We start from the raw sequence: 15,371 nt of genomic DNA on the forward strand, positions 1-15,371 counted from the left end.
TCCACTAGAAAGCCACCCACGGTGTGATCCCAAGAACATGTCTGCACATTTGTGCACGCCGTCAGAGGTACATATGGCCTCAGCCTCTAGGAAGTATACACACACCCAGAGCAAATTTGAGTTATTCCCTCTGGAGGCTACAATGGGTAATTATAATGTTCACAAGAGAAATAATAGTAGTTATAATAATGTGTTTTGCCTTGTCCTCGTCTTTGATTACAGCATCCTATCTTTTAATTCTCTCTTTAATTCTTTCCTTTTTAAACTTACCCTCTGAAAAAGTTAGGAGAGTCAAAGAATGAGGCACTCAAATATAGCTTCCAGTCCCTTCTTTGGGTAGATGAAGGGCCCAAGATAATATTTATATTAGTATTGTGATTAAATTCTTTTCTAATATACTTTTTTGGTTAATGATTTTAATGGGTTATAATGTTTTCAGTGCAATTGCCTGCTGAGCATCTTCTTCTGAAGCAGGTGAGCAAACTGGGCTCAAAACTACCCAGGCCCCTGATTGGCAGCTATTTTTCTTTACAAGGGGTGAACTAGAAATGTTTCCCGAGCCAGCAAGGCCCCAGGAATCAATTGGAAGCAAACAAGCCTGGAGATAAAGTGGTAGGCGGGTGTTTTCCTGCCTCAGTTGGTAACTGTTTCCCTAATAGAAAGAAAAACATACTTGAGGAGGGGGTTGAAGGCTCTAATTAGGAAGATGAGGATTAGAACAGTGAAAAGGAGGCTTCTTTCTCTCTGTGACATATGTATGGATCCCTGGGTTAATAGAAACAAAGGGCTTTGGGGGACCGGAGAGAGAGTCTGCATGGAAGGGAGGCTATCGTCTCTCTCACCGATGCAGCTCAACTACTCCTTCTGCCCATTATCAACTCAAGAGAGGATGGCCTCATTTAGCAATGGGGATTAGCTGAGCAGGCAACACTGCTTGGATCCAGCAGAACAATAATCAGCCATCAGTAAACCTGGGAGTGTAGGACAGGCGGGTCCACAGCCTCCGTTACCTTCACTTGCTCGTTGCTTTCATGGTGTCATCTCTCAAGGGTCAGCAGATGGCAGCATCTGGTCAGTCTTGCTTTGCTTGGAGGGTTATCAGGATTGGACCTGGTGAGTATTCAGATGGGAAACCTCCAGGGAATTCCAGAGGAATAGGCTAGTTTGGAAAATTGATCAAACATCCTCAAAGAAATCAGTGGCTAAGCACTCCTGTAGGGTTGGCCAAGAAAACTGCATGGAAATTTTCCCCAGAAACAAAACTTGATCCAAGGACATCTTGAGTCATCTGTATAGAAATTTATGAAAATTAAGAATGGAGGGGCTAAGGCTAACGTTGCTTCTGCACTAGATGCATTGTGGCATCACAATTTTTTATTCACATGTTTTATGGGATTTTTTCATGTTATTATCATCTGTTGCTAACCCTCCTGTGGTTTTTGAGGACTCTGTTGAGCCTGGAAGTGATGCAATAAGCACAGATTCAGCATAACTCTTTACGGTGACATCATTTCATAACAAATTATCTTTCAGAATATTATTAAGTTTTATCTGTGCCTGGGTAAGTAGAGCTGTATTTCAGTAATTTAACTAAAATATTGTCAGGGTAATTTTAAATAACTGCTACTCTTTATGTGTAAATTTTGAGACAAAAAAGGCCTTTTAGCTGTCATTTTAATAATTTGATATCTTTTAATCAGACAGGAGACATAGCTAGAGGAGATAATTCTACTTTATTATAAGGTTACACTAACGAAATTTAGCAAGATTGAAAAGTGTATCTCTCTCCCCCTCCCCTTTACAGCCCAAGAAACTATGGAGGGTCTCTTCTGAATCTCTTACCTTGATGTGGGCTATGTTGCCTCTTATCTGAGTCTTCCTTGGCTGCATCTCTTTTTCCAAGGTCACCCCCACATACCATTACAATACCCGGATGCTTAATCCTGCCCCCTAAGGTTCCTCTGGATCCAATGGATAAATATCCATTGCCCCACTCACAAAAATAATAGAAAACAAATTGTGCTCTTTCCCCTGCATTATAAGCTTGATTTGTTTTACATTTCATGTGTCATAATGGCTAATCATGCTTGAACAAATATGTGCTGACCTCTATTTTTGAAAAAAAAATGTTCTGATTACTTGGATCTTCCCCAATGTATTCCTATCATATATGCACATCTCTATCCAAGATCATCATATTCTGATACATAACTAAAAAACCAGTGATTTATTAGTTCTAGGACCCGTTTGTTGGAAGCAAACTTAATATAAGATAATATAGCTGGAAATCATTAAAATTAAAAGGGATGACTATGGAACATGTTTGATGACATAGCTGGCAAAGATTCCAGCAATTCTTAGTTTCCTAATAAACATTTGTATAGATATGAACTCATGATGGAAAAAGCCCTATATATCCTAGTTACTTCATTAGATCAAAAAAGAAAAGTCTTGCAAAAAAATTCTTGTTTTGCCAACTGGATGCCAAACCATTTACATATCTTTGAAACATAAAAGTTAGTGTGTTTTATTAAATATGGTATAGATTAAGTGGATCTTTTAATACTCCATAGTCAAATAAGTATTATAGGCAGAGATGCTGTTATTCTGCTCTAACTCTTTAAAGAACAAGCTAATTTTTTTTGTAGCAGTATGTTTTCACATGATCAGCCAAATGGGTTATTTTTATCAGACCTAAGTTGTAAACATTCATTTTATTTGATAAGATTTTTCCAATGTCTATTACTAAAATAAAATTCTTCACAAATTCCAGCCTTATTTACAGCTATAACTAAAAACAAACAAAGACAATACATTAAAAACTTGAATGAACTGGTGCTCTCGTGATCCTTGGCTGGTGCTCTCGTGATCCTTCCTTAGCGAGAATTGAAAATTACCTCTTGACAGTTACAATAATAGTTCATAAAACATAATAACCTGCTGCTTGCAATGAGTGCTGTAATTCTGGATAAATTTCAGTTTCTGTTGCTTGTGGATTCCTAGCTGCAGCAGTGGTGATTAAAAGCAGGTTGTCATGGTACAAGCCCTGCACCGTGTATGTGAAGTTTATTTATTTATTGAATTTATATACCGCCCTATCTCCCTTACGGGACTCAGGGCGGTGAACAGGCGATAATAAAAACCATGATAAATATAGGCAGTTCTAAAATCAAATTAAATAACGGGCCTGTTCTAAAAACACACCCATACAAAAACCCCCACTAAAACATAATCAAACTATGCCAGGCCGGCCGCACGGAATAGATGGGCCTTCAGGGCTCAGCGAAAAAGGCGCAGGTCCGCAACTGTACGTAGGTCGGGGGGTAGGTCATTGACATAATACAAAAAGAGTAGGGCTAGCATTGGGACACATCATTTGCCATCTTACCCGTCTCTCCTCTCCTCTTCCTCTCTCTCCTGTCCTGTCCTGTCCTTTCCTCTCCCACAAAAACAACTACTTGTCCTTCTCCTTCTTCCTCCTCTTCCGCTGCAATTGCCATTTCCTCTTCTTCTTCCTCTTCCCCTCCTTCTCTTCCTCCTCTTCCAAATTATGTTCTTACTAGCTTCAAAATCATGCTCATGCCACTTCAGAAAAATGTTTAGAATAAAAATAACAAAATAGAAATTAGGATATTGTCTCAGGCAATGTCTCCAGTGATGATATTAAGTATGGGACAACTCACCCCATCTTCAACCACTTATGTGTCCAAAATATTTATAAAAGATTAAATGGAATAGCAACAGCTTGTGGAAATTCAAGCTACACTATAATTTTTACAATTTATATCATTATATTTATTTTAATCTCATAACTCCAGCAAGGTGCATAGGACATCATGCAAGGTTTGCACTGCTCCTGTTTGTGCAAAAATTCCACCAGTCTGAATCTATGACTGAATTAATATAAAGTATGATTTAATTATGGTTTGTTTGATAAATCACTATTGGCTAGGGTGACACCGAGTTAAGTTATAAAAATTTAGTTTAAAAAGCATATTAGCTGGATTTCTACAATGCGCTAAGTGAAAATCAAACACACCAAGGGCCCCATTTTCTGGTGTATTGCTAATTGGATAAGTACCTTGCTCCTATGTATTTAATCTGGATGTTTTTAGTGTTTTTATTGTTTTAAAAAGTTTTTAGTATTTTTAATTGTAATCTATTTTTTTAATTGTAAGCCATCCAGTCATTGACTGAGATGGACGACTATAGAAATTGAACAAATGAATGAATGAATGATGGTTTAGAACAATGATTGACCTTGATGTAAGAAAGAAACTAGTTTAAAGACACTACAGGACAGTACATGAATGTTATGGTTGTGGGAGGATTTAAGCCTAGTTTTTCCCCCCCAAACTGTAACCACTGACCTTCCATTTCTGAACACATTCTTAGATGTGTTTCTGTGGACTTGGATAAGTACACAGTCATTTTGTTCCCCAATGGGAGGGCATCCTGGCCACAGATGGTAGAGATGTCATAAATCTCCATGATCTGCAAGGTGGTTTGTTAGCTTCAGCGGCTGTACCTATTAGCCTACAGAGAACAAAAGTGAAGGGGAACAAAGAAGTGTAACTGTCAGTTGTACAATACTGTGCCTGAAAAAAAAGGAAGGCATCAGGCCTTCAAGGTGGGGGACTGGGTTTATCTAGCCACCAAATATCTTAACCTCCGGGTGCCCTGTAAGAAACTGGGTCCTAAATATGTTGGACCGTTCCAAATAGTCCAGGTACTCAACCCGGTGACTGTCCGCCTGAGATTGCCCCCTTTCCTGGGCAAAGTGCATCCCGTGTTTCACGGGAGTCTCTTAAAACTGGCAGCCGGGCCCCCACAACCAGCACCGGGACCAGTCACCGGGTCGCAGTACGAGGTGCAGGAGGTCCTGGACTCCAGGGTCCGCCGGGGAAGGGTGCAATACCTAATCCGGTGGAAAGGGTACCCCCTCACCGAGGCGTCCTGGGTGGGGGAGCAGGACGTTCACGCCCCTCGGTTAGTCCGGGCCTTTCATCATGAACACCCGGACAAGCCAGGGGCATTGACAGGTGGCGCTAAGTGTGTATCTGTTTCTCTTCCAGGAGGAGCCGTGGTAGAGGGGGCCGCATGTCACGCCCCACCAGGCGTGCCATCCGCTGGCGGGGTGTGGGAGCCCGCCCGGGGAGGCCAGCCGCCGCCGCCGACCGCCCCACCGAAACGCCAGCCGCCGCCACCCGCCCCACCGAAACGCCGCCGAAACCGCCCGCCGCGGCCCAGCACATACCCGGAAGCCCAGCGGCCCGTGCGCCTTGCCGCCGGGGATCCAGCGGCGACTCCTCCCCCCTCCTGCCTGCTCTCCGCCGTCGTGTCAGGGCCAAAGCAACCCGAACCGCCGAAGACAGCCGGCGGAGGGGTGCTGGAGGCGCCGTACGATGGGGCGGAGCCGGGTGACGCTGCGCAAGGCCGGGCCATCACCAACAGCGCCGGAGGGGCCGAGAACGCCGTAACCGGGCTGGGCCAGGCCAGGAAGGCTGCGGTGGGGGAGGGGTCGCGCCAGCCAGCTGTTACCCACCGCGGTGGAGCTGCAACGCCGGAGCATCCGTGGGAACCGGTCCGGGACTTTGGTGGCCAGGGAGCGGCTGGGAAGGAAGACCAGGCGAGGCAGTGGGGCATGACGGACTCTGGGGAGGGGCGGGGTTGGACTGAAGGAACTTTAATCAGGGCAGGGCGGATGCTGGCTTGTGGCTGGGGGCGGGAGGCTGGGGCGTGGCACCTCTATTTACAGCACTGGGAGCAAGCCACTCAGCTTCAAAATAAACTTCAACTGTACAAAGCTGCTTTGGGACTTTCCAGTGTTCATGGAAGTGAAAAATGCAGCAATCCTTGATTATTTCAGATAAGAATTAATCTACATTATCCTCTCTTGTGGGTAATTATAAAAAAAGAAATTAAGATATGATTATTTTACCTGTCTTCATATGGCATAACCAATACTTTGCATGGATTGGATTAAGAAATATTGGGGCTTCATATTTACAGAAATAACTCTTATAAATACTTACAGCTGATAATCTTGCAGATCGTCTTGTTGGCTATAAAACAAAAATAAAATTACCGTAGGTAAAGGGGATTGAGGNGAAACGCCGCCGAAACCGCCCGCCGCGGCCCAGCACATACCCGGAAGCCCAGCGGCCCGTGCGCCTTGCCGCCGGGGATCCAGCGGCGACTCCTCCCCCCTCCTGCCTGCTCTCCGCCGTCGTGTCAGGGCCAAAGCAACCCAAACCGCCGAAGACAGCCGGCGGAGGGGTGCTGGAGGCGCCGTACGATGGGGCGGAGCCGGGTGACGCTGCGCAAGGCCGGGCCGTCACCAACAGCGCCGGAGGGGCCGAGAACGCCGTAACCGGGCTGGGCCAGGCCAGGAAGGCTGCGGTGGGGGAGGGGTCGCGCCAGCCAGCTGTTACCCACCGCGGTGGAGCTGCAACGCCGGAGCATCCGTGGGAACCGGCCCGGGACTTTGGTGGCCAGGGAGCGGCTGGGAAGGAAGACCAGGCGAGGCAGTGGGGCATGACGGACTCTGGGGAGGGGCGGGGTTGGACTGAAGGAACTTTAATCAGGGCAGGGCGGATGCTGGCTTGTGGCTGGGGGCGGGAGGCTGGGGCGTGGCCCCTCTATTTACAGCACTGGGAGCAAGCCACTCCCAGTGCTGACTTTGTTTCAGACCGAATAAACTTCAACTGAATGCACACCGTACCTGCGTTTTGGGTTTTGCTCAGTCGGCAACGGACGGTGTGACAGTATCACTTGAATGTTCAAACCTGAAGGGAGAGAAGATTCCAATGACAATGAATGAAAACAACTAGTTTCTTTTGGTATTTCTTTTGGTACAGCTCATTCTGTTCTGTGCATCCAATCTATGATGTTGAAAGACAAGAGTTCTCATGATAGCCCAGTCATACGGAGGAACTGGCCTCTAAATGGAGGAAGACCCAAGGGAATTTTACAACAATGTAGCAAGAGAAAGCTTTCATACATGGGAAAAGGTGTAAGACGCATGGGAGAAAGTAATAATTCAGGCAGTCTTGGTAGCAATGCTTATTTATACGTTATCCACTATCCTTCCAAGAACTTTTTTTAGTTAGAATGGGGTAGTCTGCAGGGTTGGATTCTCATGTCTAGAGTACTGAGACAGACATCTATTAATATTCCAGGTGAGGGGATCATAGCAAAACTGAGAATCAATCACTACAGAACCAATCATGACCGCAGTGTATGTGTTACCATTATAACCAACTTTATGCTATCAGAGCCAGTGGATTCTAACAAAAGAATGGTGCACTAATGAAGAGGAAATTTTTAGTGTTACTTTATAGGTAGTCTTTGTTTAGTGTGGTGTTTCTCAACCTTGACAATTTTAAGGCATGTGGACTTCAACTCCCAGAATTCCACAGCCAGCATTGTTGGCTGTGGAATTCTGGGAGTTGAAGTCCACATGCCTTAAAATTGTCAAGGTTGAGAAACACTGGAACTTTAGTGGCTGCCTTATAGAGGACCATTTGCAATTCCATAGTGATGAAAAAGTAACTTTATGACCAATCTCACATTTATGATCTTTGTATATCTGTAAAGCAGAGGAAAACTGAAGTAAAATGGCTGATTCCAATTGTGATCACTAAGTGAGGGCTACCTATGTATTTTTTTTATATTTTGTTTTAAATAGAGGCAGGTTTCAATGGGTTTTTTTTATCGAAATTCAAAGTGAATTTTGAAACACAGACTGCCATGTGAGAATGGAGATTCCAATTTTGGCTTTATTTAGTCCAGGCACGCTCAGGAGACTTATATTTTGAGAAAGCTTCCAGATGTGGGATTGTAGAAAATGCATTTAAGAAATAAAGTATTCAGCAATAAATTAAGAGTTCACTCAGGAGAAATATTAAAGAAGCGCTGCTCTGATTAATAAATGCATCACCGTTATTCAGTTGCTGCCTGAAATGTTCCTTAATCCTGATTCTTTTCCTGACTAATTAAATATGGACATTTTTAAGTTAGCAAAGCAATAGCAAATAGAGGCTTTACGATACAGGAAAGCACATCTGCAGGCATGTAGACTTTTTGTTGGAAACTTTCAACTCTTTCAACAGAAGTAAAACAAAACAGCTCTTCCATTTTTGTGGTCATACAACATAAATAGAGTTTGCTTTTTTATGTGAATTTTGTATAACTCAAATAATTACAATAGACTATACAGTATATTGGTATTCAGCATTCTTATATGGGAACTAATCAGCTATAAAAAGTCTTGGTTTAAAATACTGTTGAATATAGAGTGGTCTGATTTATAGTATAGCAATGGGCTATAGTAACCCCTGCAAAACTATATATTGTATAAACCAGTTTTCCAGAATGTGATGTTACCACTCAAAATTAGTTCCACCTTGAAATTTCAGTCTTAAAATATTGTACAGTATCTTTAGCCTCTCCTGGCAAGAACAATAAAGTGCAGAAATAAGTAACACTGAATTAATTCCAACAGCCATGCTTAACCCTGCCAAATACATTCTAAACAGTATTCCCGTTTCTCCGTTTTTGGCTCTTTTCCTTTGCAGTCTCTCAAATGTCCTCTCATCATCATGGGTGTGCATGAAACAGAAAACGAGTTCCGTCTGTAACTTGAAACAAAGCATTACATTCCAGAAGTGAATTTGCCTCATTTCAAGTCAGTCTTGGTTTCATAGAAACAAAGGTGTCTGCAAATTTTGGTCAAAAAATCAAGATGGTGGCCACGGCAGCTTGCATCACATAAAAAACCCAGGCACTGTCATACCATTGTATTGGCTTTTTTGACCATGCCCTATGGACACCCCTGGGCAGAAAAAAAATCTGAATTAATGTAGTGGATTCACTTTCAACAGAAATAAAACCCAGAGCAGTTTCAGATGTTTCAGGCATGGAAAATTGGGATCTGGAAGGGCTGCAAAAAATTGGACAACCACCAGATACAAGCAAAACGTTACAGAACATTCTCTGCTGTCATCTAGTGGTCATCTGTATTTTCACAGCGCAGATGTGGTAACTCCCTTGAAACTAGAACAAACATTTGTGCCTGGGGTGTAGGTATTTTCACTGCAAGGAATGTAAGCAGAAACACTGGTTCTGTGTTTTATCTCTCACCCAAGAGACCAACTTTTAATTTAACTACCTCTTAAGGGCAGAAGGATATACTGGAAGAAATAAAATAATTAACTCTAGTTGGTCCCATTTAAGAAAATATTTTCCCCTAAATCTACATCTAAAACTGATCTTGCAGACAATCAAGGATAACTCTGTTCATTCTTCCATTTAAAAATTTACCTGAAACAGGCTGCCAAAAAACAAAATAAGGAATTTTTTGGTTTCTATCTGGTAACTTAATGATTAGTGACAGGTAGTTCCCCAGAAGACAAGCTTCACACCACACAAATATCCCTCACTGCCTGGCTGCCAGCTTTTATATCCTAAATGTAAATTACATTTACATCAATAGTCCTCAACAGCACACAAAATGAAAGAGTGATCATGAAGGGTACACACATCCTTGCTTAGCAAAACAACTCTTCTTTTTACACTTGAAGTGCTAAAAGGGTAGGAGAACTGCAGTATGCAGATCAAAATTCAAGGGCAAACATGCCTTTGCAGAAAAATGTTCCCATCAGTATTGCAAAAAAAAGCATGAGCAAAATGCACACTTCCCACTGTTTCTGCTTTGCTTAGTAGGCTAACCATGACTTTTCTGGATTTGAAATGCACTATGAAATCTGTACAAACAATAGGGGCAAGAAAGTGCAGTGTACAGAATGCAGGAATGAATAATGTTACCAAAATTTAAAAAATCCAAATGAGTCAAATGAGCCAAAGCACACCATCAGCATAGAACTTTTGGGGAAGGAAAAAATAATATTGATGATTTCTACTGGAACGATGGCCTGCTTCTGGATATCGCCTTCATTACTGTCTTTGATCCAGGATGATCAGGTATTGAGGTTCAGCTGCTTCATCACTGGTTATTCTTGAAAATAGATGAGTCATGGGAATCAGACTTGGGAAAGAAAGGAGCTTTAGGAGGGATGGGAGTTGAATTTCTGCATTCAGATGTGCTAGATAAGCCCATGTGGAGCTTATTCTACATAAGACCGAACTTATACATTCAGTCAGTGGTTGCTCAGAGAGACTGAAAGGGATAGTCAGATGAACCATACGGTTCTTACTCAGTGCACCTTTCTCAGTATCACCTGTTCCACTGACCAAATTGGTCATTGGTCAGTGGAGCAAGCTTGATACATGTGAGTTGATATTTTAGAGGCAGCAATTGCCCTTCGCTATTGGACACAACTAGGTATTGAGCAGATTGCTAGCAATCGGGAGGATATGGTAAATGGCTGGCCCTCAGCTGTTTGAGGAAATCCATAAAAATATATTTATCACAGGTTTGTTTCACCAAGTCATCACTCAGATCTGAATGACAAAATGTCATAAATGATCTTCCCTAGAAAACAGCATCTTATCAGTTGGGATGCTGTTGGTAGACAAAACATGTAACTGGGCAACTGTCACTGATTACCCAAAATCGGGGGGGGGGGGGGAAAGGAGGTTTGTCCCTTACCATCCCAAACTAGTTCAGTTAATACAGAATTGTGCAACCTGCATTGCTAATTGCAGCAACAGTCCTCTTTTCTTCCTGGCAATGTGCCACACACGCTACCCCACCTTCAGGCTCATGCCTTTAGGCCTGTCTTCAATGAGTTTCAATCCTCAAGTTCCAACATGCACGATTTTATAACGTCTGTCACATCTCCCTTTACCCTCCATTCTAGGCTAAAGGACCAATTACTATAATCTTTCCTATATAGGGAAGGTGCTGTATTATTCCATTTTTCTCTTTGCATCTTTTCTATTTTTTTTAAAGCTTAAAGATCTGTACTATACAAGGTTTAACGTTCCAAATGTAGTTTCATTATAGATTTATATAATAATATGTTGGCAATTCTATTTGGTTTGCCAATAGTTGCGGGCATAGAATTTGACTTTTTTTTCTTTTTTTTTACTTATTTTTACCCACTGGCACCTGACCTACAAGCCTGTCCTTTTTGTTTCTTAATCTTAAAAGCACCCTGATCATTGAGGTAACACTTGGGAAATTATAGGATGTGTTTTCACCGCGAACGAATGCTATTTTATTTCAGAAAAATAGGAAAACAGCAACCTATTCCCTCCCCCTCCCCCCGCTTTTTCTCAGTAAGCTTCCAAAAGGAAAGAGGGGAATTGATATCTCTGGGCTCTTCGTAAGGCGCCTGTTCTTCGGAAATCGATAGCTCGGTATTCTTTTAACTTTGATTATTTTCCCTACCAGTAACTAGTAGATCGGTTATTCGGTGTTCTTCGTTAGGGCTGTTCATCGATTCGCTCGGCGGGTAAACACGGTACGGTGAGCGTGTGCGCGTTTTGTCGGCGGCGCAGACGTGGAAGTGCACCGGAGGGGAAGCGAAGCTATTACCATTGGTTCCTCCTTGTCACGGTAAAACCAGCAGCTTTTAGGCTTCAGGTACCAAAGCGCTGGTGGGACGTTGGGAAGAGAAGCCCATTCTTTTCCCGCGTAGCCTGCCAGTTATCATTTATTTCCGTTGCGACAGGAGGATAAAGAAGAGCATTCTTGGATTCGCATGCTTATTAGGTATAAAATTGATGTCTGGCTTTTCCAGCAGAGTTTTTAACACGGGGGTTCATTCACGTGGAGCATATTTTGCCTGCTTGCCGTGGCAGTACTAAGGCTTAAGAACACAGCAGATAATAAACTGAAATAAAAATGAGGTAATAAAGTCTATGAGCAAGAGAAGAATATCTCTTCTCAGCTCAAAGTGACCAGGTCTTCCGCTGCTCTAACTCAAAAAACAAAGGTTTAACACAAGAATGGGAAATGTATAATCTTTCAGAGGTTGACCTACACAGTTTTCTGCATTTTCCAACATTGGCTACACTAGTTGTAGTTATTGAACACAAGGGAGATAGTTAAATGGCAAAACAGAAGACTGAAGATGCTGGTTTTTGTGGGTTGTTAAAATCTTACTATGGATTATGGGAAGTTTCTAGTTCTGCACTTTTTCCTCCTGTAAAGCACATAGGCTGTCTGCTTATTGGTTGAATTTTTGGATTATTTCATCTTTTCAGATTTTGGTATGGAGTTTCAAGCAGTGGTGATGGCTGTAGGTGGTGGATCCCGCATGATGGATCTGACCTCAAATATTCCTAAAGCTCTTCTTCCTATTGGTAATAAACCTTTGATATGGTACCCACTCAACCTGTTGGAACAAGTTGGTTTTGAAGGTGAGCAGACTTGAATATGATATTTTGCTCTGTTAAGTAATGACATAACAAAAAGTCAAGGACACTATTTGCAGCAGTACTGGGAATGAGCTATGTCAATAAATCCAAGGAATTTGGCACCATAGCTGGAAGTCCAGTTAATTCAGAATGTCCCATTTGACTTCTAACATAATTTAGAAAAGGAGATTATATGTTCGAGACCATCTCTATATTTAAGTAAACATATACATATACAAGCACTTCATATAAAGAATGTACACATTGTATTTTTTCTTATCTTTTTTTCCTTCTGGGAATTTGATGTGAATATTAACAAAATAAGGGGGCGCAATGGCTCAGCTAAGCTTGTCAGCTAAAAAGCTGACAGGCTGGGTTCGAGACCTGAGCACCATACTGGGGCGAGCTCTATGCACCTTTGTCACATAGCCATGCTGGCCACATAATCAAAAATATATCTTTGGACAACGCTGGCTCCCTTGGCCAAGAAACGGAGATGAGCATCACGCTCCTAGAGTCAGACATGACTTGACATTTACCTTTTTATTAACAAAATCGAGCCATTGTTGTGGTTAAAGCATCTGGCTATGCTTTGAAACCGGCCTGAGTTCTAATGTAGCTCAAAGAACATTAAAGTAGTTTTGGAAGATCTGTGGGAAGCTTCCAAGAAGAAAATTGAGTGTGCATATATGTGTGCGTGTGAGAGAGAGACTGCACTAATGCCATATTTATATGTAAAGGCAGTGCAAACTACCCTTTCCTTTTACAGGGTTTATGTGAGAATAATATGCAATCTGTAGAATTGCAATTTGGAGGATTTTATTGATTTTCTCCAAACACTTCGCTCACTGATTATATTTTTCATCTAGAATTTTCATTGCTGTATACATGACATTATAAGCAAATTATATTAAACATTTCATTTCCTTTCAACATAATTAGTTTGGGTTAACTGGTATGGTTTATAATGGATATTTAGTGGGGTAATACAGTATTTCAAATTTCAAGGCAAAATGGATCCTCGGGGGAATGCACAAATATAGCACCTGTGTATAGTTGCTTAAAGCAGCTTGCTTTTTCGTGGAATTGTGCAGGAAAATGGTACAATCACAGGAAAAAGCATGTAATATACCGTAGTTGTATAATTAAGCTTGACTATAATATAGTTAGTGCTAGATTTTAATCTACCTCTCCAATTCTGTTATGCTGGTCAATGTTTTAACAATTCTTGGCTTAACCCAGTGTATGAGACCAATCATAGTATCACCTATGTTCATAACTAGTTTGTGATGAATTATATCTTCCATCTGCATTTACAGTCTTCTAAGAAAAAGGTCTGAACTATAGAAGTTTTAGTATAAATGGAATTGGATATGTCTAGTTTAATGAAGAGGACTAAGGCTGACCTCATAGCAGCGTTCCAATATCTAAAGGGTTGCCACAAAAAAGAGGGAATCAAGCTATTCTCCAAAGCAATTGAAGACAGAACAAGAAGCAATGGATGGAAACTAATCAATGAGAGAAGCAACCTAGAACTAAGGAGAAGTTTGCTGACAGAACAATTAATCAGTGGAACAACTTGCCTCCAGAAGTTGTGAATGCTCCATACTGGAAGCTTTTAAGAAGAGGTTCGACATCCATTTGTCTGAAATGATATAGGGTTTCCTGCCTGAGCAGGGGATTGGACTAGAAGACCTCTAAGGTCCCTTCCAACTCTATTATTTTGTTATTCAATCTCTTCTTAAAAACTTCCAGTGATGGAGCATCCACAACTTCTGAAGGCAAGCTGTTCATCTGGCTTGTCAGATGCTCTTTTCCAGTATGTCGTTTCCTTTTTAGGATAGTTTTTGTTAGAAATTCTGATGCTAATAGATTCTTATTCATGGTTCCTATGATTAGTAAAGTTTCTAAAGTTTCTAAAGCAAAGTTGGCAAAATAGGCTTATAAATAAGCACTAGGTTTTTTACAGGTTGTATCTCTTCTCTGAGCCAAGACTTTGCTTATAATGCATTTCCTAGAAATCTCTTTTATGTTAGTTATAAAACTTGTTTTTCTAAGCATTGCTCAAGTCAGATTTCTACCTTCAGTAATGTTCAAATGTCTAAACAAAAGATTTCAACCTCCACCACACCAAATTCCAGCCATGAGAATTTTTCCAAAATTATTTCCTTCTTTGAAGTAACTTCAAAACTGAGAAAAATGCAGATTTTTTTCTACTTGGACAGATTGGAAGAGAAAATTGACTTAATGAGAAACTGTCCAACCCAACCCCATTTCAAAATAAAATTCTCTTAATAAAATAACGAATTATTTCCTAAGAAGTCTATACTACTTGAACAGAAGTTTCCCTCTTACTGCCCAAAAGAAATAGACATTTAGCTCAAAGTTAAAATATTATTGGCAATGCATTCCATAGTCAGTGAAGTGATTCTAGGCTTAAAACAACCCAATTCTGAGATTTTTCCATTATGAATGAATTTGCCTAGCTATTCCCTTGTTGATCCAAAACTCCATTTGGATTTAATTCCAATGGAGATTAGATGTTTTGATTAACCCTATACATCATGTGGGAGTTCAAAACATCTGGAGATTACTATGCTAATCTTTGTTCTAGGTCATTCATAAATATAAATTTAAAGTGGTGATCTCAGTGCAACTCCCTGGGTGTCCCATTGTTTAGTTTCAACTATTGTGAAAGTTGACCATTTATTCCTAATCTAAGGTCTAAGCTAAGGTCTGCAAATCAGATAATTATAAATGAATAAAGAAACCTCCACTCTACTGTTAGTTTATTCAGAAAAAAGGTGAGAGATCTATCAAATGTGTTTTGAGAATCCCAATAATCAGTACATATGAATTTACTACTATCCACATCCACATTGGGACTCTCTAAAACAGTTTCTCGACTTGGCAATATATAAGGAATAAATGTAATCCTGAAAAGCTTGTGCTTTCTTAAATCCTTTAAAAAGTTGGTATTATGTTGGCTGTCTCTTTCTCTCTGTCTCTCTTTCCTCTTTCTCTTCTCTCCCCCCCCCCCCCCC

At 41.2% G+C, this 15,371-nt stretch overlaps 1 protein-coding gene across 2 annotated transcripts in view; it reads left to right on the plus strand.

The window, feature by feature from the left end:
• Positions 1-11,425: 11,425 nt before the first annotated feature.
• EIF2B3 (eukaryotic translation initiation factor 2B subunit gamma) overlaps positions 11,426-15,371 on the plus strand; it is a gene marked incomplete in the record, with an annotated part of 93,421 nt that continues 89,475 nt past the window's right edge. The window contains 2 exon segments of one of the 2 annotated variants that reach the window (XM_015811312.1): positions 11,426-11,524; positions 12,175-12,330. In XM_015811312.1, the coding sequence (XP_015666798.1) occupies positions 12,183-12,330 (148 nt within the window). 2 annotated transcript variants of the gene reach the window in all.

This window comes from Protobothrops mucrosquamatus, unplaced genomic scaffold (genome assembly GCF_001527695.2).
Source record: "Protobothrops mucrosquamatus isolate PMUCROS unplaced genomic scaffold, P.Mucros_1.0 scaffold39, whole genome shotgun sequence".
NCBI classification, from domain to species: Eukaryota; Metazoa; Chordata; class Lepidosauria; order Squamata; family Viperidae; genus Protobothrops; species Protobothrops mucrosquamatus.